Source organism: Pelmatolapia mariae, linkage group LG12, assembly GCF_036321145.2.
Source record: "Pelmatolapia mariae isolate MD_Pm_ZW linkage group LG12, Pm_UMD_F_2, whole genome shotgun sequence".
Lineage (NCBI taxonomy): Eukaryota > Metazoa > Chordata > Actinopteri > Cichliformes > Cichlidae > Pelmatolapia > Pelmatolapia mariae.
In genome coordinates this window covers 4,358,663-4,380,773 of record NC_086237.1, presented here as the reverse complement: position 1 = coordinate 4,380,773, position 22,111 = coordinate 4,358,663, and the positions used below count along the sequence as shown (strand labels likewise).

At 42.1% G+C, this 22,111-nt stretch overlaps 1 protein-coding gene across 4 annotated transcripts; it reads left to right on the top strand.

Annotated features, from left to right (window-relative positions):
- Window positions 1-1,580: 1,580 nt before the first annotated feature.
- Window positions 1,581-21,097, top strand: fam151b (family with sequence similarity 151 member B). 4 transcript variants are annotated; one of them, XR_010095242.2, is made up of 8 exons: window positions 1,581-1,710; window positions 1,819-1,944; window positions 2,990-3,149; window positions 3,226-3,443; window positions 9,293-9,374; window positions 9,564-9,736; window positions 10,224-10,419; window positions 14,718-15,677. XR_010095242.2 is itself a non-coding variant. In XM_063488722.1 (6 exons), exons 1-6 carry the CDS (start codon window positions 1,614-1,616, stop codon window positions 17,337-17,339), a joined length of 879 nt encoding a protein of 292 aa, XP_063344792.1. In that variant the 5' UTR covers window positions 1,581-1,613; the 3' UTR covers window positions 17,340-21,097. The 4 variants fall into 4 exon arrangements, 1 of the variants encoding a protein (XP_063344792.1); XR_010095243.2 differs by having other exon boundaries at window positions 10,224-14,771; window positions 14,868-15,677; XR_010095241.2 differs by having other exon boundaries at window positions 10,224-15,677.
- The last annotated feature ends 1,014 nt before the right edge of the window (window positions 21,098-22,111 follow it).

The following is a 22,111-nucleotide window of genomic DNA, read 5'->3' as shown; positions in this document are numbered from 1 at the left end:
AAGGAAGGTTGGAGGTTGGCCTGTAATTAGCTAAGACAGCTGGGTCAAGCAACAGGTTAACTACTGCCAGCTTGAAGGCCTGTGGTACACGGCTGTTTAATAGAGATTGGTGGAGTATGTTTACAATTGAAGCATTAATTAACCTCACTTTGATGGGACATTTTTACTCTTAGTTGTATATTTACATTCTTTTCTAAAAAAAATCAAGTCACCTTTGACCACGACTGTTTTACTTTACACTAAACTTTGACTAGTAATCAATCTATCACACTGTCAGTAGGAGAATATTTAAATGAGTCATGAGACAGTTCACTGCAAGTTACACAAACAAAACTAATGCATAAAAAAATCTGCCAGGTGCTACTAAGGATTTATTTTCAAGAGGGGAAGATATTATCAGAACCAGCAAATAGAAATCCACAATGTATCACCAACTGCTGCATCTGTAAGAGACAAAAACACAACAAAAAAACCCAAACATAGAAAATACACAGATACATAAATCTAAATCTTCTTGTCATGTCAGTGAGAGTGAGAATGTCTTTGTCACAAATGCGCTTGATAACGAGGGTGGGAAGCTGCAGCGATGCCCTCCAGAAGCCTGGAACCAGAACATGAGAGAGCTCCTTGCCTCGTGGTAAATGGACTGGTTCTTATATAGCACGTTTCTACTTTATTTGAGCACTCAAAGCACTTTACACAACAGGGCTGAGGGTGATTATAGGAAAGGTGCTGGATCAGCCCAAAACCACATGGGAGGAACTTGTTAAAGATCTGTATGCAGCTGGGACCACAGTCACCAAAACACCATCAATAACACACTACACTTGAGTGGATAGAAATCTGGCAGGGCCCACAAGGTCCCCCTGTTCAAGAAGACACATTAGCAATACTGCTGAGGGAGTTTCTATCAAAGGAAAGTTTGAAGCCTAATCTTAAAAGTAGAGATAGTGTCTGTCTCCTGAATCCAAAGTGGAAGCTGGTTCCACAGAAGAGGGGCCTGAAAACTGAAGGCTCTGCCTCCCATTCTACTTTTAAATACTCTAGGAACAACAAGTAAGCCTGCAGTGTGAGAGCGAAGTGCTCTAATAGGGTGATATGGTACTACAAGGTCATTAAGATAAGATGGGGCCTGATTATTTAAGACCTTGTATGTGAGGAGCAGGATTTTGAATTCTGGATTTAACAGGAAGCCAATGAAGGGAAGCCAATACAGGAGAAATCTGCTCTCTCTTTCTAGTCCCTGTCAGGACTCTTGCTGCAGCATTTTGGATTAACTGAAGGCTTTTCAGGGAGTTTTTTGGACATCCTGATAATAGTGAATTACAGTAGTCCAGCCTGGAAGTAATAAATGCATGAACTAGTTTTTCAGCGTCACTCTGAGACAGGATATTTCTAACTTTAGAGATGTTTTCTTTTAGAGCTTATATTTTATTGTCTCACGTCGAATAGAATAAAGATTGGGGGGAATTTGGTCACTTAGATTTTAAACTTAGAAATCTCGATAAATTTTGTATTGAATCAGTAAAAGACTACCGGTTCTTTTATTTCGACAATCTCGGACCGGAAATGTGTTGTTGTTTATCTTCCGTTTTGGATCGTGGAAGTCGGCAATGAAAACGAGTCTTTTGCTGAGTTTTCACAGAATTACCTTAATTTTAATCGTGTGTTTTATATTTTATGTCTTGTGGAATTTAAAGAGTAAAACAGGTAATGTCGAGCTTTGCAGCTACGCTCACTTATTTTAGCGAGCTGCACTTTACTGTGACAGAGAGGAGCTAATGGCTGCTGAGTCTGACCCTCGTGTTCTGTTCGCAGGTGCGATGCGTGACCAAACGCTGGACTATTTCTTCAGTCGGAGTTTTATAACGAGGATGGACGCTGCCGAGGTTAGCTGGTCGCATGCAGCGAACAGCAGGAGCAGGCTGGCGGAGGCGCTCACAGGTGAGTCCGTGACGTGGCTGTCAGTCCCGCTGACGTCAACATGAAAATTCAAACACCTGACATTTTATTTTTGTTTATGTTAAAGGTCATTTTGTCTAAATCAGTCCTTGTTCAGTCCTGAAGGTTGAAACTATTTTGCGTGACCGTGTTAAGTTTCTGCTTCCTTCGCATTAGCAACCGCATTAACGTAACCATGGCAGCGTCACTCTGATAAAGGCTGAAATCATAGTTTCTCCCCGCTGACTCATGTTAATTATCATACTTTTCAACAGAAATACAAATTTTAGAGTAAAAATATTAGAATGCATTATAATCTTTGGCTGTTCTACAGAAATATGGGAACACATTGGTTCCTCAAGCGGAGGCTCCCAGCATCCCAGATCCAGGTCTGGGCTGCTGGGAGCTTCCCATGATGCACTCAGTGTTTTTACTCACCATGCGTCGATACATTTAATCAGTAGTTATTATTAATCTCTCTTCCACAGCGTGTCCTTATTGTGATTTTGTGCTGTATAAATAAAATGTAATTGTATTGTGAAGGAAGGAGGCTTCATGATATGTAACATGGATTAGAGGGCTGGTGTGTGAGCTGTGATTCATCTCAGGTCTGCCTAATAATCTGGACACTGTAATGTAATGCATTGTTTTTTATAAAGCACTTTTCTAGTCTTACTGACCAACCAAAGAACTTTAGATTGCAAGTCACATTTTAACTTTGAGGACTTTATCCGCCTCACATCTGTAGCCAGATTTTCCAGTTAACCTAACATTTAATCCATGTTTGGACTGTGGGAAGAGGCCAGAGTCCCTGGAGAAACCTACACAGGCACAGGGAGAGCATACAAACTCCCCACAGAGGCCACAGCTGGAGGTAAAATCAGGAGCCTTTGTGGCTGTGCTGAACACAGAGCGACTGTGTGCTCGTCATACTGCGCTAACCTCCTCTGGGCTGAAAATAAAAAGATGTATTCAGTGATGTTTGTCATTGGGATGATATTTAAGAAAGATAAGAGCCAGTTTCTAATAGGCAACAACTGTTTTTCAGGTCCTTCTCTTATGATTGAAGCTGACATTATCATGAGAGGTCGTGATCCCAAAGAGCCAATCATGGCACATCCCCCTGATACAGACAGTGACATCACTCTGAGGGAATGGCTGGAGGGAGTGAAAGAGTACGGCAAGGGGATAAAGCTGGACTTTAAGAGGTGAGAGGCAGGTTCTGTTCCACCAATGCTGTGTGGGTGTGTGTGATGCTAACGCTGAGCTATACTCTCCACATAGTATGCAGGCTGTGTCACCATCTTTAGTCCTGCTGCAGGAGGTGCTGACTGAGCCATACCGTCCTGTGTGGATCAACGCAGACATCTTCTTGGGTCCTGGGGGGCAGATCGGACCTCTGGAGCATCACACCTTCCTCTCTGTTGTGACTCCTCTTCCCTCACACACTGTGCTGTCTCTGGGCTGGACTACAGGATGGACTGCTGGGACAGATAATCCAGGTAAACTTACCTCATCACCATTGCCTTTGTGTACACTGAGAACTCAATTTTATTGATAATAGAAGAATAATATCGTGTAAACAAATGTATTCAGATTAGGGCTGGGTATCGTCACTGATTTCTAGAATCGATTCGATTCCGATTCGATTTGAATCGGGGAAGTTTTGCCTCAGACAGTCAGAAATATTATAATTCTGATCACTTGTCAGTGCATATCTCTATTTTTATATCTATAAAAACAAAGCTGACTGAGACTTGATCAGAGGTGTGAGCATCACAGCAGACGCCTTTGTGTCAAAGTAACTGAGGATTAAACAGAAAAACAAAGTTACAGAGGTTTGATTAAAGACACAGCTGAGAGTTTTGCAATTTGTGATCATTTTAAAAAGTTTACATTTCTTCAGTATTGAACAGCAGAAATGCGGCTTTCTTGTCAGAAGTCATTTAAGTAAAAAGAAAAACCACAGCGGCCCACAGTGCTGTAAACAATGGTAGACTGGTAATGAGCAAGCATATGGGAAACTGTTCTTCAAGTACACAGAGAGAGAGAGCTGTGCAGGAAGTGTGATTTTTATCGTGGTGGAAGCAAAGCAGCAAAAGTCAGAGTGAAGTCGTGACGATGTTTATCTGTAGTTTGGATCGTCTTTTGCTGCTGGTTCAGTCAATTTTGGTTGGAGAGAGATAAAACCTGCAGCTCCAGAATCTAGCACGTGAACACAAAGCGCGGACCTGCCGAAACATCAGAATCAGCGAGCTGTCGTCTTTCAGCCCCGACCGTGTCCGTGCCGTCGGGTGAGAAAGTCAACATCTCACTGATTCTGATCTGTCGGGTCGGCGCTTTGTGTTTGCGTCTTTGTGCAGAATCCGTGTACCTGCTCTCATTTACTGTTTTAGCTTTTTGGTGGTTGTTGAAATTTTGAGAGGTTTAACCTGAGATTCTGGTGTTTCAGGTAAAATACGTTTATATTTAAAAATCGATTCAGCATTTAATGAATCGATATTGCGTTATTCAAACTGGAATCGATTTTAATCAGAAAATCGATAATCAGAACCCACCCCTAATTCAGATCAGTGGGAGGAGATGCCACCAGCACATCTAGGACCTTTTAGTATTGTCACCCATATTTGAGGGTTTTAGGATGATATCACTAAAAAGCCTAACTGCTGTTCAATACTGAAGAAATGTAAATGTTGGGTCTGCGCTTGCAGGGCCCGCTGATTCAGAGACTTATCACCCGTGAAGAAAGCAAGACATCAGCTTAACCGGTAACTGCCACAAAGGGCAGGAAGTAAACATCCTTACTAAATAAGCACACCCAGAACCTTACATGCAATGTCTGCAGTTAAACACTATAACTAATTGCCTCCCCCACCATCCTAGATGTGGAGGGGAGGAACAGAAAAATATCTCAACATGCAGTTTACGAATTTAAGCACAACAATGACAACTATTATCTAAATCACTCTAACAGTCTGTCCTGTTTGTCCTTTTTATACTTTACATTTTTGAACCATGCATCATTTACACAAATCTTCTGTCCTATCATTCACCTCATATTACTGTAAAAGTAAACAGTTGATAAATGTGTTAGCAGTTATCTTATTTCTCATTGATCTCACACACAGTAAACTGCATCCTACAAGTAAGCAAATGAAAGTTAACAGTCCAAAAAGAGGAATTAACACTTCCAAAATCATTCCAGCCTTGTGGTGCATTTCCTCCCGGTGTAGATCACACATTCCTCTGCAGAGTCATTGAGTTCTGCAGCGCTTTCTCCAGTTGTATCATTGTCCATATGGCCAGAGTCCAAGTGTATGTACACATGGGCATGCAAACACAGCAGTTGGTGTTGTTGTTTATCCAGGTGGCTTTCTTAGCTATCTTCAAAGCTGTAGGCCTGGTCAGCAGCCCCCCCACTGTGGGTTGGACCAGCACTTCCTTTTTATGGCCTCTATCAACCCCCATCTCCTGACTTCAGGCGTTCTCCCTGTGGGGGGATAGAGTCATCTGGTGGATTATCTGCACTTATGACTCCTTTACTGTCCTTTCATCTCTGCAGATTTTTTTTTGAAAAGGTATTGAAAATGTTGTCGTGCTACTGCTATGCTGCTCCCTCCTGTTGAGTCATGCCATCGCCCATGGCTCAAAAATTCAGCCAGCTTTGTAGAAGTGCTCATGATGCAAATGGCAACAACAATGACACACAGGAAACCTCTTCAGAGTGTCAAAGTCTGCAGGGCACAGTGAAACAGCATTAGGTGATCCTCCTTGGGAAATTGCTGTCAGTCATTTCCCGTCACAGTCACGGCTTCTGGTGTCTGTGCTGTTTACAGAGTCATAATTCCATCGCTGATCTCCTTCTGCACTGTCGCTTGGAGCTTGGCACGCTCCCTTCATCCCTCGGTTTCTTGCTCTACCCTGAAGGTTTAGGGTAGGGCAAGTCTTACACTTCCTCACGTCAACGTCGAACCTCTTTCACTTTATTTTGGATTTTGCTCCTGTCCACAATCTCCTTTCGATTATCTCAAGGAAGCCCAGTGGCACAGCCCTCTGTGGGCTGTCAGCTGTGCTGGAAGTGGTCTCTGCTCCTCACTGATCCTCTTGAAGCCTCTCTCCTGGTCTCAGCTTCCATCTGCATCTCAGCCTCTTCTTCCATCACTTCACCTCATGCCACCTGCAATTTAAAAAATGAAAACTCCCCAAAACCCTCTTTTGCCTCATGGTCCTTGCCATGCGTCAACTCCACACAATTAGAGATGCACAAAAAAGTTGCACATTCTCACTTACAAATTCCCAGGGCTTCACCCTTGGAGTAGCTCCACTCCAAACCTGTAACCCTGGAAAAACATTAGCTAATGGTTAAATGTTAAGTCTGTTCAACTTAACAGACTATCATTATTGCCTGTAAGACAAAATCTGTAAGTTAAAACAAACTTCACAATTGCAAGCAACTGTAGCTCATAATAATAAAGCACTCAGCACCACAGAGACAAGTGTCAATGCAGTTTATTCCAAATCATTAAACCACAACTATCACCGTAATTTCCCCAAATCATGGATCATCCCATGTGTTTATTCCACACTACTGTAATCAGTGACTTTCCTTAAGCCAGCGGTTGCCAAACTTTTTTTGCTAGGCCCCCCTTTGTTTTACAAGACAAATGTCCCCCCCCCCCCCCGGGCGCGCGTGCACGCACAAACACATCCTCCAACCACACACACCCATATTTTGCTCCATTGCGGTTTATTTCACACCTCAAACGTTTAGTAAAAAATTAAGCAAATACAAGTAATCTGCAATAAATTACAGGTAGTAATAAATTACACTACTAACTCTTTTACGCTACGTCCGCACCTATACAGATATTTTTGAAAACGCAGCTGTTTCGTCCACACGTAAACGGCGTTTGGAATCACCGAAAACTGAGAGTTTTTAAATCTTCTTTTTTGCGTTTACGTGTGGACGAGGAATACAGAGTTCGTCACGCAACGTCAAAGGTATGTGCTTTTTTTCACGTCACGCTATGCGCCACGTTATTGTTTACATGAGATGAATTGCAGAATGGCAGATAGAGACAAAATACTGTTAATCTGACTATCTGCAGGTTTTACATGCTTACATACACACACACAGTTACTGTCCCTCCATTTAGAAAGGCAGAGGCGTCACGGTCTGATTATTTTACATGTAGTTGTTTTTTCCCTGTGTAATGGAAAAATGGCTGTAGGATACTGTTAGTCTGTGATTTGAACCGAGGGAACAAATCGTGGCAGGATCAGCCTGATATTATTTGTATCCCACTGTAACTTTACTGTATAAAGAGCTAACATCTCCAAAATGTCAGGAGTAGTTAGTCATTACAACAAGTGTTTGTGAACTAAAAATCAAGAATGTGGGATACTGTCTGTCCGTGATTTGGAGAGCCCAGCGCGTGCTCACAGGGAAAACCAATTCTGCAGGGGAGACCTACCTTGGCACTTGTGCAGGTGAAGCCAAAGGGAAGATATGCTTCACCATATTTTCTAGTCTTTGGCTTGGAAGGAAGTTGGTTTGGAAACATATTCAGCGATGCTTCATCTCCTGCTTTGCATTTGTGTGGGCGCCCCGTGCTAGCAGTGTCCAAGCGGTTTTTTTTTTGTTTGTTTTTTTCCCTTTTCATACTGCGGGCCCCACATTTTGGGAAGTTCTGCCTTAAGCAATGGCACTCACTTATTTTATCTCTAGGAGCTCAATGATGGTCAGATAATGAGCACAACACTAAAATGTTCTATAATCACTTAGGGCTGGGCCTTATTATACCGTTCACGGTAATACCGGTACAATGCTAGGCAACGATAAGAAAATGAAATATCGCAATAGAAGATGGGTAAAACGCGCATGCGCAGTGGCGAAAAAGCACGGCGGCAACGGAGAATGAGAATGGGGAAAGCAGATTGTTGAGTGAAACGGATGAACCAGAATTGGTTTGTAAAAATAGTGCAGCTTAACTGGTTTGGTGTGTGTCCGTCAGATACACAACAAAGCACATTTTTTTTGTAGAACATGCAAGCGGGCCGTCGTTATTGCCGTATTTGTCGGACTAATGGTGTGTTCACACCGAACGCGATAGAGGCGGCCAGAGCGTCAGGTTTACATGTAAAGTCAATGGAAAGAGCGCGATGACACGCGATTGCGCGTCCGGCGAAAATTCGGAAGCATATTTGCGTCGCGAAAACGCCAAAACCCGTGAAACGCGCGTCAGTGTACCGCGTCCGGCGCGTTTGACTCGTGGAAAAAAACACGCGCGTGAGTTTTTGTGTTGCATTTTGTGCATACGCGTATTTCGCCTCTACCGCTCGAGTTGGAAAAATCTGAACTCCAGCGTCAAATCGCGACAACCAATCAGGAGCCTGGTGACGTGGCTGTAACCTAGGTCAAAGGGGCAGATCCAGCCAAAGCCCTTCATTCTTCAATGGAGGGAAGGCTAATCAACGCCGTAGCAAACAACCCGGAGCTGTACGACACCAGCTGCTTTGTGTACCGAGACAGGAATATAAAGGACCGAGCTTGGAGGAAGAAATGTGAAGAGATCGGGCAACCTGGTAAGTTCATTCATTTCTCTTTTTACATTTTTCACTGACCCGGGGAAGCCGCACAAAAGCTAGCAAGCCACCGTCAAAGGAGTTTGCAAAGAAAAGCGTCTGGACTTCTTTAAGTTGCTTGAAGACGTTTCACCTCTCATCCGAGAAGCTTCTTCAGTTCTAAGGTCAAATGGCAAGCCACCGCTATTTTCTCACTGATGTCCAAATACCGTTCTGCTTTTATGCATGTTGTCATATAGGAATATATTTTGTTTATTAATAAACAGCACACAGTGGTCCCGCTCATCCGTCACTGCCTCGCTTTTTCGCTGATTTTTTTATTTTTTTGCACAGTACAGCATTGCATTCTGCAGCCTGATTGACAAATCTCCTCCGTGCTGTGTCTCCTGCGCTTGTCAAATTTATCATGTTTTGTTTTGATAACCATCACGTCCAATAGAAAAAACAGCACAAAAACACCCGTAACTATGACCCACATTCGGAAATGGACACCTGCACCGCGAGGGAAAAAGTGGCAGGCAGACAAAGACAAAACACGGCATAATAATACTTTTACGTTTTGCAATCTACAAAGGTTTGCACTTTGAGAATCAACTTGTGAGAACTGTGACTAATGTTCATGTGTGTGGGGAAAAAAGTGTATAAAGTGCGTGGTGAGGGGCTAGTTATTCTGACAACCCCTGCTGCAATAAATGAGGGACCACTGTATATACTTTCTCTATGACTATTGTTTAAAACCTGTTAACATTTAATATTGTCTTGATAGAACCAGCTGATTCTGCAGCAGATCATCCCCTGTTGCTTCTCTTTGCTCCCCAGTCCCTGAGCTCCTGCTGCTGCACCCACAGGTATGTAATTGTAGCATCAGATGTACAGCACGCACTGACTCGGTGGGATTCCCTTGTGATCACCTTTACTAAATATCTACAACCAATCTGATTATATCCTGTTGTTGTTTTTTTTCAATGTTGAAATGAAAATCTAGTAGCAGCCTTCTCATTTCTTTGTGTTTTGTGCTGTGTTTTACACGCCCACAGAGGAGGACAGCTCCGAGGCAGATGAGGGACGGGTCCCAGGACGGTCCATCGGTGGTGGAGCTGGCCATCCTGGTGTCCCTGAAGAGGCCACGCCAGTCTCCAATGGAGCATTTCCTCCTCAGCCTTGTTCCTGCTCTGGAGAGCAGCTCGGTCCTTTTTATTCCTGTCTCTCTGTAAATACTTATATTTTATATATTTATGTTTAATGTTTTTCTGTTTGAGAATTTTAATATTATTTCAAATAAATTTTTATAATGACTAGTGTCTCAGTTCTACTACACAGCAAATGTTGGCACACGACTTGACACATGTAGAATTTATTTCATATTATACTAATGACAAAATATACTAATACAGTGGGATGCAAAAGTTTGGTCAACCTTGTTAATAGCCATTATTTTCCTGTATAAATTGTTGGTTGTTACAATAAAAAGTCAGTTAAATATATCATACAGGAGACACACACAGTGATATTTGAGAAGTGAAAAGAAGTTTACTGGATTTACAAAAAGTGTGCAATATTTGTTTAAACAAAATCAAGCAGATGCATAAATATGGGCACCACAAAAAAGGAAATGGAATAATATTTAGTGTATGTCAATGTGTGTGTCTCCTATATGATATATGGGGTGCCTTTGTCTGGACGTGCTTCCCATCCAGAGCTCCACAGCAGAGAGGGAAGTTCCAGCGCTCCTGGAATCCCTCTGTGATGGACCGCCAGTCTCCAGGTGAAGGCACAGCCATGAAGTCGTCCACTAGACAGTCCCAAATGGCCGTCGCTACCTGGGGGGTGATCTGGCACACCGTGGACACACCGACTCTGAAACTGAACGCGATGGTCCTGAAGGAGTCCCAGGTGGCAAGGGACCTGGACAAAATTGTTCAAAATTAGTATTATGTGTACTGCAGTTACAAAATACATTATTCAAATTCCAAAATACTTTTGTGATGTCAGATTTAAATTACAAAACATAAATCTTACATAAAACATTATGTAATTATAAGGATAATGGCAGCACGGTGGCACGGTGGTTAGTGCTGTTGCCGCACAGCAAGAAGGTCCTGAGTTCAATTCCACCATCAGGCCGGGGTCTTTCTGTGTGGAGTTTGCATGTTCTCCCTGTGTTTGCGTGGGTTCCCTCCGGGTACTCCGGCTTCCTCCCACCGTCCAAAGACATGCAGTTTGAGGGGATAGGTTAATTGGATAATCCAAATTGTCACTAGGTGTGAATGTGAACGTGAATGGTTGTCTGTCCCTGTGTGTTAGCCCTGCGACAGACTGGCGACCTGTCCAGGGTGTACCCCGCCTCTCGCCCTATGACAGCTGGGATAGGCTCCAGCGCCCCCCGCGACCCTGGAAAGGATAAGCGGAAGCGAATGGATGGATATTAGATATAATATAAAACAGTCAGTTGTGTTTTGTTTTAACTTTCAAATATCATAATTTGATTGGTAGCAACTTTTACCACTACAGTGAGCCAATCACTTATAATTCCTCAACATGTCAGTCAGGTAGGAATGAAGTAAGACATTAATAGAAATAAAGAGTTGTATGTTGACATGTAGCCCTTTCCTTGCTTAAATCATTGTTAATATTTTTGAAAAATTAACCTGTGATAAGACATAGCTTATCAAGATAGAATATGCTAGATAGAACCATATAACTAAAGATGAACCAAACTTCACAATTTCATCTAGCTCTCAGTTTTAAGAAAGGCTGGTGACCCCTGTTATAGAGTCTGACAGCTGCAGGGATTATATACAAATATTCAACTATACCAGAATTAAACCAGGTCTAAATATAAAAAAAAGGAGTGAGTATCACTACAAAGATTACCAACAGTGGTCCTCATACCACAGTTTGATATCAGCAAACACTGAGAGCATACATTGATAGACACCACAGCCATGCTATCATTGCTAACACTGATAACAGCATAAATCGAATTAAATCGGGACTTGATGAGACCTTTCGAGTATCACTAGAAATATTATAAACCGTCGTCTCCATACCACAGTTTGCTATCAGTAAACACCGACGGCATTCACTGTTAGCATACCACATCCATGTTAGCAGTGTATAAACGGATGGTTTAGCATATATTAGCACAGGTATCAATAAAGGACTACCGTATTAAACACTTTTACTAACCTCAGGCAGATGGACAGGCGCTCTGCAGGTGGGATTGAGCGCCTGTAGTTGGTGTCTAGGCGGGTGATTCTGGGACCGACGCGGGACAGCAGGTCCTCAAACTGGGCAAGTGAAAGACGGTGATATCGCTGAAATCGGCCGTCATCCAGGCGCAGCTCCTGGAGCAAGTGGTGAAACTCACCAAACTGCTCACGCCTCTGGAGGACCGGACCCAGGTACGGCGAGGACGTCCTTAACGCCGCTGCTCTGCTCTCCACAGTAAATAGAGAAGGGAGACTCTCTCTTCAAGCGCTAGCTCGACAGCTGCCATCTAGCAATGATACCGTCTGGCACAACTTCCTCCCACATTCCTCCCACATTTCCGGTTCACGCGCGTCAAAATATGCAATTTTGAGGCGCGATGGATTTGTGTTGGACACGCGTCGAGGTGCGAATGTGCACGGGTCAAATTAGGGGCGTTTGGGGCGTTTTCGCTCGCCTCTATCGCGTTCGGTGTGAACACACCGTAAGGTGCTCGTAAATCTGGGAGCAATCTGGGTCCTAAACTCCGTCCTTTAGGGTCCCGAAGTCAAACGAACATCACTGAGAGTTAAAAACTGTCTAAATTCTTTCATCTTTAATAAAACGATCAGCGTTGCTGCTTTACCAGGTGCAACTATGATGTTTAACATCCAGGCATCCATGAAAACAGAATTCGTTACATTTAACGGAGTTAGAAGTTAGCAGGAAGTTAGCGGAAGTTAGTTCGCTAGTTTCGCTAGTTACCTAAGCATGATATAGCATGTTCTGACTGATTTCTGAAAAAATTCAAACGTACAGCTCTGCTATCACTTCCAACATAAATGAAGACAGGAAACTACACAGCAGTGACGTTTGTAGGGTCACTGAAGTTGGGCTAGCTGGTATATAATGATGTGCTACGTGATCGCTAGCGACACAGCTGTGTTAGCATAACATAAACAGTGAAGCTGGAGGATGAACGCTAACACTTTTCCACTCGATAAACGTTAACGTGAAGGTTCCTGATGGTTAGGGACAAATGCAATCGCATGGCAGGATGCTGTAAACGGACCAAACTTCAGTCAGGAGAACAACTGAGATAATCCATCCACAATACCAGGTTAGTCATTAATGTACTGCAACAACATGGGAATAGAGCAGCTGTGATAGAATACAGCATTAATGAATCAATGGTACAGAAGTGGAGGAAGAAAGAAGAATGAATTGAATAAAGTTTTATTCATCTGACTGCTTTGTTTAGCTTAATGTGCGTTATAATCCCGTGCACCTTATGGTCCGAAAAATACGTTTTTATTTTATTTGACTTTTTTATTTGGCACACTGCAGTTTTATGTTGCAAAGCTCCTCTTTTTAACTTCAGTGGATATTATACATGGTTATGCTCAGGATATGTCAGCCCATTTCTACTGGAAATGCCTTTTGGTTAAACTTTCAGCAAGGAATTTGCATTTGCACTGTTAAATGTTTACATAGCTTTAATGCACATAAAAAACAGCTGCTTGTTTAAGTAAAATAAATGGATGGGTTGTATTTTTTGCGCTAGTAAAGTTGTGGAGTTGTATTTTGTCTCGCAGAAATTATATCGTCAGTTATATCGTTATTGCAAATTTTAAAATATATATCGTGATATATATTTTTGGCCATATCGCCCTGCCCTATAATCACTGCACATCTGCTCTATTGTCACTTGTCTCTCTGTGCTGAATCCTCCACAAACATCAGCAGCAGCATCCTGGAGGTCAGGCCTGGGTCACCAGATTCCAGAGGTGCTCTAAAAGGCCAGAAAGTTAACAATCTTCCGTAAAAAGAGTGACACTGGTTTCAACACAGTGTGTGTCTCACATTGTATGCTCATTCTCCCGCTGTAACATTCAACATTTTCTCAACAACACAGTGTAATAGCATAACCAACACACAGCCTGTAAACAACATCAGTGACCCAGAAAAGTAGCAGTTAAAGGTAAAGTCTGCAGGCCCCACACTCTCATGTGACCCTAAAATCTCCCCCTCTGGTCTCTGTCATTCTCCTGCTCCTGCAGTAAGGAAACACACATCCATACATCCACCCTTTGTCACATCTGGGTGGAGGTGCAATCCTGCATGTTGGTGTTAAGTCAGTCAACTTCTGTCAAACTTTTGTCAGCCCAGTCAGTTCCCCATTTTTTTTATTATTCATTGCTGATAGTAGAATCTCTCGTCGCATTTCGTTCCCACTGTCAGCAATATGACGCCACTTTAGAAAGAAAAAAGAATTTAGACTGGATTACCTTGAATCCTTTTAAACCGGGACTCGCTCTCTGATTGTCCCAAATAAGTGGCTTTCTCCAGAGCCCATTTTAATATGGAAAAGCTCACTTTGCGACCGTTTCCCCGACAACATGTTGTATAATGCTTTCTGTTCTAATTGTGCAGATCTCTCAAATGACAGAGATTATCAAACAAAACTTTCAGTGCACTGTGAAAGTAAAAATTAAGAAAGAAAAGACCTAGTTAAGTCATGACACATGCTTTTCATCTCAGGAGGGTAAATAAAGTTGAAGCCTAATTGGCAGGTTCAACTTTATAACAAAAGAAAAAAATACGTCAGCCAGATTAATCTCAAAACATCCATCCATCAGCCACACACCTCACAAAATAACCCTAATGTCTTATTAGATCATGAGTTTCTTCTCATGTAATCAGGTGTGTGCCATGTTAAAACTTTCCTCCACACATCAGAAACAAGAAACTCAACAACCTATTGGCCTCACTCATTCAGACCCCTCATTCTGTTTGCCCCTGCTATAATTTAATCATCTGTCCTACTATAATATTAGTCCACTGGTCCATGTATCACTTCTCATCTCAGTGAACTGGACAAGATGACAAACAGAAACACATGATGAACATGCTGTCTGGTCTTCATGAGTTTCATTGTATGTGTTAGTATGGTTAATGCATTTTCTGTTTGTGTGTGATTTTGTGTACCTTTCTCTCTGCAGTGTCTCAGACTCCTTCTCAATTTTCCCACTTGAAGCAGTCATTTTTCTTCCCAGGTTCGCTAACCCAAATTTAATTTCCCACTCTAAACAACAGCATTCCTCTGTGTCCTCACCTGCTCCGTCCACTTTGGTCTCCTCTCCCCCTTGCAGCAGTCCAGCTTCAGCTTTGTCCTGTGCAGTCCCCACTGTCTCTTTCATTGCCGTTTCACTCCAAACATGGAAAATGTCAAACTCAGACAGTCTTCTCCAAGACCAGTCACACACAGTGAAGTTGCAGCTTGCTGGAAACGCATCTCCATCCATCCAGTCAGATGATGGGTTCCCTTTCTCTCTGATGCCGTTTGGCACATGCTGCTGCTGGGTCTCTCTGCTCAAGACTCTGCTGTTGTCTCTTGGACTGCCATGTTGTTGCTTTTTGGAACTGCATTTCTTGTCTTCAAGGAGAAGTTAGCGTCCTTGGAGCTCGCTTTTCAGGATGAGGAATCAGAATCAGAAAGACTTTATTTATCCCCAAGGGGCAATTAACACATAGAAGTGAAGCTGGAAACAATTCAGCCAAAACTCGGCCTGAGTGTTTCTAATGATGTTAACCTATAATTTTCTTCCGACCGCTGCAAGTGGAAAATTGATCCAGGTCTGTTTCCCCATCTGCAAGTGACACACTGAGAGACATGTTCATCATTCTTATCACTGCTTAAATAAGACATCTCCTCTCTCTGGTTTCGAACTCTGCACCCGACTCTAATAGCCTGGCAGCATATTGTCAGCAAGTGGATTTACTCATTTGCTTCTGAGAACTGAATGTTTCAAAACCAAGGAGCAGTGCTGCCGTTGAAGAGTCACTCCTGACGAAGCAACGACTCACACGCTGTTTCAGCGCCTGGAGGTCAAAGGGCAGGTGGTGCAGCAGCTCGGTGCCTTTAGGTACCCGAACAGTGAAGAGACTCAGAATACTTTATTAATGCCAGAGGAAACTATGCAGTCACAGTTGCTCCAAGACAGTAAGGACAGTAAGTAACAAGTTACAGTACCAATAAAAAATTACAGTATATTACACAATAGTTCTAATAAATAAATAAATAAATATCCCATTATCTTACATGAAAGAGGGTGTAGATAAAGCTGAAATTGAAATGCCACAATAGTTCTAATAAATAAATATAATAATAAATAAATATCCCATTATCTTACATGAAAGACGGTGTAGATAAAGCTGAAATTGAGATGCCCTCTTAGACTCTCCTTTGTAGAGGATGTGCAGCTGTTGCAGTGCGTACTTTTAGATGGACGTAGCCACAGGCAGGAACTATTTTCTGTCTCATTTGGGTAAATCTGTCTCTCACTGAGCATGCTCAGCACATTGGGTGGGTGGGAGGTGTTGTCCAGCATCCTCCGTTTCTTTGACACCATCTTGGCAGAGTCCACCTCCGTCCCCACAACGTTACTAGCCTGGTGGATCAGTGTATTTAGTCCCCTCGACCCATCCGGGTATGCAACAGCTGCTACTAGACGAATAAATTGTTACCAGGAAAATACATGCATGCAACATAAGAGTTCATGCTGAGACTAGAAGAACTTGACAGCCGAGTCAGGCAGCAGTCAGGCGGCTAATGTTGGTCCAGAACTGCTGAGGAGCTCTTGTGATTTCTCACGGGGAAGAAGGCAAGAATGCCTGGCTGTTATACTGGGAACTGTGGGACCATGTGCCTGTCTCACCTGAGAGCACTTCCTGAGTGAGGTTAGAACGAGAATCAGTGAGTCCTCAGCAGACCATAGTGACACATGTCACATAACACGTTTATGTTTTGTTTCTCTTTTGTTCAGGCTACAGCTGGGATATGGTTCACATGATGGAGAAGATCTGTAGAGACCTTAAACATCCCGTCACATTCCCAGTACGTGCATCTCTGCTGGCCAAGTCCTTCTCCCAGCTGGCATGGCTGCTGAAGCAGTCAGACAGGTGAATATCGGCCACGTCGCCGTTTTCTCGGAGCAACACCACAAACATGCAGTGGCTTCTTTGCTGTCTCCTGGTTGTCTGAAGAAGCCATATATATGCTCGATATCAGTAAAGGAGAGCAAATCAAAACCAGCAAACACTGTATTCATCTAATTAGTCTCATTGTTAGTCAGTAGGCTGCAAGCAGTCACAGTAGTTTCTCCTTTTTACTTCTCACACATGGGACACAGCTGAAGCGTTATGTTACCATATAATCATAAACTGTCCTTTTAGCTTCTTAGATAAGATCTCTGTCAAAGCAGTGAGAGAGAAAGTGTCATCACTGGACAGGAGCATGTGTGGATCACAGTTTAACTCGATCCACACTCTTGTCTCATAGTTGTGATTTCATTGGACCATTTTAATGTTTCAATGCCACAAAGTTAGATTTTCATCTGTTGTTACAATAAAGTCAAATGGGCGGAGTTTCCAAAACCATTCTGACATATGTTAATATCTTTTTTTTCCTTGACATTGACAGGTACACTCTAACTGTGTGGACGGGCCACAGTGATGAGTTCTCACTGCAGGACTTGCAGCCCTACAGAGAAGAGTTTGCCACGAGCAGGATTTACTTTGACCTGCCAGACTCTCTAAGAGCACGGATCATTTCAGCACAATAAGCAAATATGAATCCAGTGAGAAGTTGTCTGGCTGTGACATTAACTGGTGCACCTGCAAGTGAAAACTAACTTCATCCTGAATTTATCTGAAGCTCACTTCCTGTTAAAACAGAGTTCATCCTCCCCACCGTCACCGACTGCTTGCTTAAAGGAATCGTCTATTCATGAGGATCCTCTGCGGTACTGTGAGGTGTCTGCCTCACAGTATTAAGGCCATGACATTAATGTTACTGGTGCTGGTGCATTTCAAATGAAAAGATGCTCTAAGCCCACTTGTATGTAATATTTTCACACTTTTCTCTATCGATTCTTTTTTTTCAGTTGAGTCCAGTCACGTTGTGTTTTTGTTTGTTTGTTTGTTTGTTTTTTAAAGAGTCTTAGTCTATTTTCAAGTGGGACAAATCAGACAGTTTCGAGCAGAGGGGGCTCTTTCCCACAAAAGTTGGACTTTCCTTCACTTACACGACCTCGTAGCTGTGTCTTTGTGTCTTTCAGAAGCTGAGGTTAAAATATTTTCTTAAAAATATATATAGTTCAAGTTACACTGGATAACAAAGTGCATGTGGTTAAATCCAGGTCATAATGTTCTATTTGGTACTTTGATTAGTAAACCATGAGGAACATCTGTTGGGTGTCACACATAATATCCAGAATCAGTGTTCTGTTGAGAAAGGCGGCGTTGAAAGAGCTTCAAGTCCCCCCAGCTTTCCTCTCATCACATCTTCACAGGACAAAAGGTCTTAACATGTAGGTTTTATGTTAAAATGATGCCAAAACAGTCATTTTACTCATAGCACTGGAATAACATACTGACCAGAATATAATCAGGTTTAAACCAAATAATGAATAGGAAAATATAATCTATGTAATAATTTTAATAACAGGCACACTTACATTTCATATGGAGTGACTTCAGTGACCTCAGAGGCTGTGAGTGAAAAGGTGGGAGGAGCCACTGATCTAGAAGAATGTCTGACTTTAAAAGAAATGAGTATGTTGTGATTGACAAACAGAGTTTTTGAGAGGAAAAGTGAAACAGAATATTGTTTATTTGAAACAGGCATTATACTAATGCATGTTCACGTAAGAATGAGCTCATGATAAATCTAACTGAAGATAATTTGCATGAACTGAATGAAACACTGAAGTTACTCGAATGTGACTGAATGTTCATATGCAACAGAATTCAGTTTGTTAATAATAACACCGAAAAGAGGAAAATTTAAGTGATTTTAATGTTTAAACTTTAAATCGTGTATGTGGAAAAGTCAGAGAGAGGATGGACATGGAGTGATGTTAACAGCGTGACTGGATGTCATCTCAGAAGATGTGATGTCCGGTAAGTAAGGGGGCAGAAAGGATGAGCAGGTATAAAAGCTTTGTGTAGAGGTCTTCCCTTTGTCGTCTGCAACATGAGCAGTTCAGAAGATTTGGCCTAAAGTCTTTACAGTTGGAAATTCCAGCAGAGGTGCCAGATGCATCGATGGCTGCCCGAACTGTGAACATGCAAACTGGTTTTGTATTTTTTGTCCTTTTCTCAGCTCATTTTTGCTGTGTTGGATTATAGAATCAAGAGCATTTCTTATTTTCACTCAGCGCAAAAACACAGAGACACAGAGACTGGCTGTGGTCGTTCCCTCTCCAACCTTTCTCCTCACAAGGATCTGAACAAGGTTGGCATTAGCTTAGAGTAGGTTCATTAGATAAGTATAATTCAGGTGATTATTATGATTCTGCTTTTGCTTTGAACCTGTTAAATTGCTTTAATAAAATATCCTGCAATTAAAGTCTAAATTGTAGACGTTCTTTTTTTAACCCTTTCTGAAACAGTAAAAGTAAAAACCTGAGTATTAGTATGAACAGTTCTTACACATTATCCAGCCTTTTAAAAGTAACAGACACTTAGGGCTTAGTTTTCTATGCCACTAAATGTACCCCAATTAGTTACCAAGTGCACCAACCTAGAGGAGAACTGCTGTTAACAGGTGTGGCTGGTAAGATACAGACCCTGCAAGGTTACTCGGGCTCCTGGTTTTTCTTATCAGAGAAGGCAGAGTGGACAACTAGAGGGTTTTAAGGCTGTTAGTACAGTGCCAATCCCCATCTGCTCCATCTAAGCTCTACTGCCTATTGGGTAAGACTCATAGGATTAGAAGAGCTGATCCAGACTTACTGGAATTGGGGTGCTGGTCCCACAGTTGTGCATGCTGTAACTTCAGTGGTCTACGAGTGATGTGCACCTCGGGTTTCTATCATTTAGGAAACCTAGTTGTGCCCCAAGACTTTGGACAGTCACAGGTCACTTTTCAGACAAGATTCAATTCAATTCAGTTTTATTTACACAGCGCCAAATCACAACAACAGTCACCTCAAGGTGCTTTATATTGTAAGATCCTACAATAATACATACAGAGAAAAGCCCAACAATCAAATGACCCCCTATGAGCAAGTACTTTGGCGACAGTGGGAAGGAAAAACTCCCTTTTAACAGGAAGAATGCTCTGACAGAACCAGGCTCAGGGAGGGGCGGGGCCATCTGCTGTGATTGGTTGGGGTGAGAGAAGGAAGACAGGATAAAGACATGCTGTGGAAGAGAGACAGGTTAATAACAGGTATGATTCAGTGCAGAGAGGTCTATTAACACATAGTGAGTGAGGAAGAAACACCCAGTGCATCATGGGAATCATGGGAAATTCAGTGAAGGATGTTTCAAATGCCATATTTGGAGGCAATAACGTCACAGCGACGCGACGAAAGCTGTCCAAATTCAAAGAGTCCTCCAGATGTGGCAACAAATGCGTCCTTGTTTTTCCGAATTGCAAGGATTGGTCCGATGTATCCTTCGTGTCCTAACATATCCCAGGATTCATTGCGGGCCATACAAGAGATTTTTTGTCTGATAGCGATGGTGGTCGAAGCGGGAGAGGAAAAAACTTTCAAATGTAAGTATATGAAAATCTGGTGGTACATAAGTTAAATTATTATAGCGGTCGTGTTGTTAAGCTTTGTGCATCCACGTAGACATGTTTCTTTTAAATTAAAATAACCGTAAACCAGCTTGTATGGTTGGTCCCACGGTTTTTCACGTATTGCTGCTTACATAAAGCTAATTTTGCTTTTTGCAAATTAACCTTTTTGTGATATGTTGTGGGGAACAAAGACCAAACGGCTCAGTTGATTAAAATGAGGAGAAAAGATCACCTCTTCACTGAGGTGAAAAATTCAGCCACTGTGGCGTGGAGGTACAAGAATAAATCAATTTACACATCATAGTCATATGAGGACGGTTTTATTAACCCTCATGCTGTACAGAACCTGTGATGTCCAGACGGTGTTCCTCTGGTGTTCTGCTGTGACAACTTTGGGATTTAGGGATTAACATAGTTAAATTATTATAGCGGTCGTGTTGTTAAGCTTTGTGCATCCACGTAGACATGTTTCTTTTAAATTAAAATAACCCTAAACCAGCTTGTATGGTTGGTCCCACGGTTTTTCACCCAAGCACAGCAGTGGGTGACCAAAACGAAAGTGACGAGGAAAGAGTCAGCCACCCACGACAGGGAGGAACAGGAGAAGAGACAGGGCTGATGAGCTGCTAGACCTCATCAGAGAGGACATGAGGCAGCAAAGAGAGGCTGAGGAGAGGAGAGCAGGGAGAGGATGGACAGACTGTTTTCACTTCTAGAAAGATTAGTTCCCAAATGAGTTATGTATTTATTTGAATATATTTGTTACATTGTTATATGTGTTGCATTAGTTTAAAGGTTTTATGTTATAAATAAATTGATTAAAGCAAACATTAACTGTCACTGAACTCATTTTATTTACAGATATTTGTAACATGTATGAACGTAACTCTAACTTTGAAGAATGTTAAATGGATATTTATTTGATAGCAATAAAGTAAATAACAATAATAATTAAACATGAATATTTCTAATACACCAACAGTATGTAAAGATGAAAAAACAATATTTTCAGTTGTTCACACAGGATTAACCTGAGCGAACTGTTCCTGGACCGTTTCTTTTACAACTGTAATAGATTACAGGAAGTCTCTGGCAGTGTTGCTGAATCTGCTGGAGCAAGATCAGACATGGATGTGCTGCAACTGAGACCTGCAGTTTGTCTTTTCTGGTCAGTGAGTGGAGAATCACACAGGGTGGTCTGCAAAGAGCTTTAGGATGCTTCCTCCCACTGTCCACTGCATTGTCCATCCACAGGGTTTGCAGGGCTGGCTCAATCAAGGGCTGCCACACCACTAAGATGTTTTATGCAAACAAGAGATGTTGGATGCTATATTACTACTAGTATAATACTTGTAACTCTGGAGCAGACAACAGTTTGATAAAGTGCTATGAAAAAAAAGAAACCAAAAGATCAGATTCTATAAGTTTCAAAGACATTTATATATTTTACATAATACAGTGAATGTGTACGAATGACCAGCAATAATTCAATCACTGAAATTAAACAAGACATTAGCTAAGTAATTCCTAAATGCGTGTAGATTAAAGGGAATTATCTTACCTGGATATGACTGTCTCTGGCCAAACAACGACGATAAAGTTTTTATAGCTCCTCGAGAATTAAAAATGTAAAAAGGGAGCGACAATTCTGGGTCCATTTTGAAGTTTTCTCATTGTGGCATTAGCGACTGGAAAAACACGGAAGGGCGGACTTGAACGATGGCTAGAAGGCTGTCCAATTTCACAGCTGCTCATTTCCTTCCTATCAATCCGTCAAAGGATCCTACCTAAGTACCTAAGTAG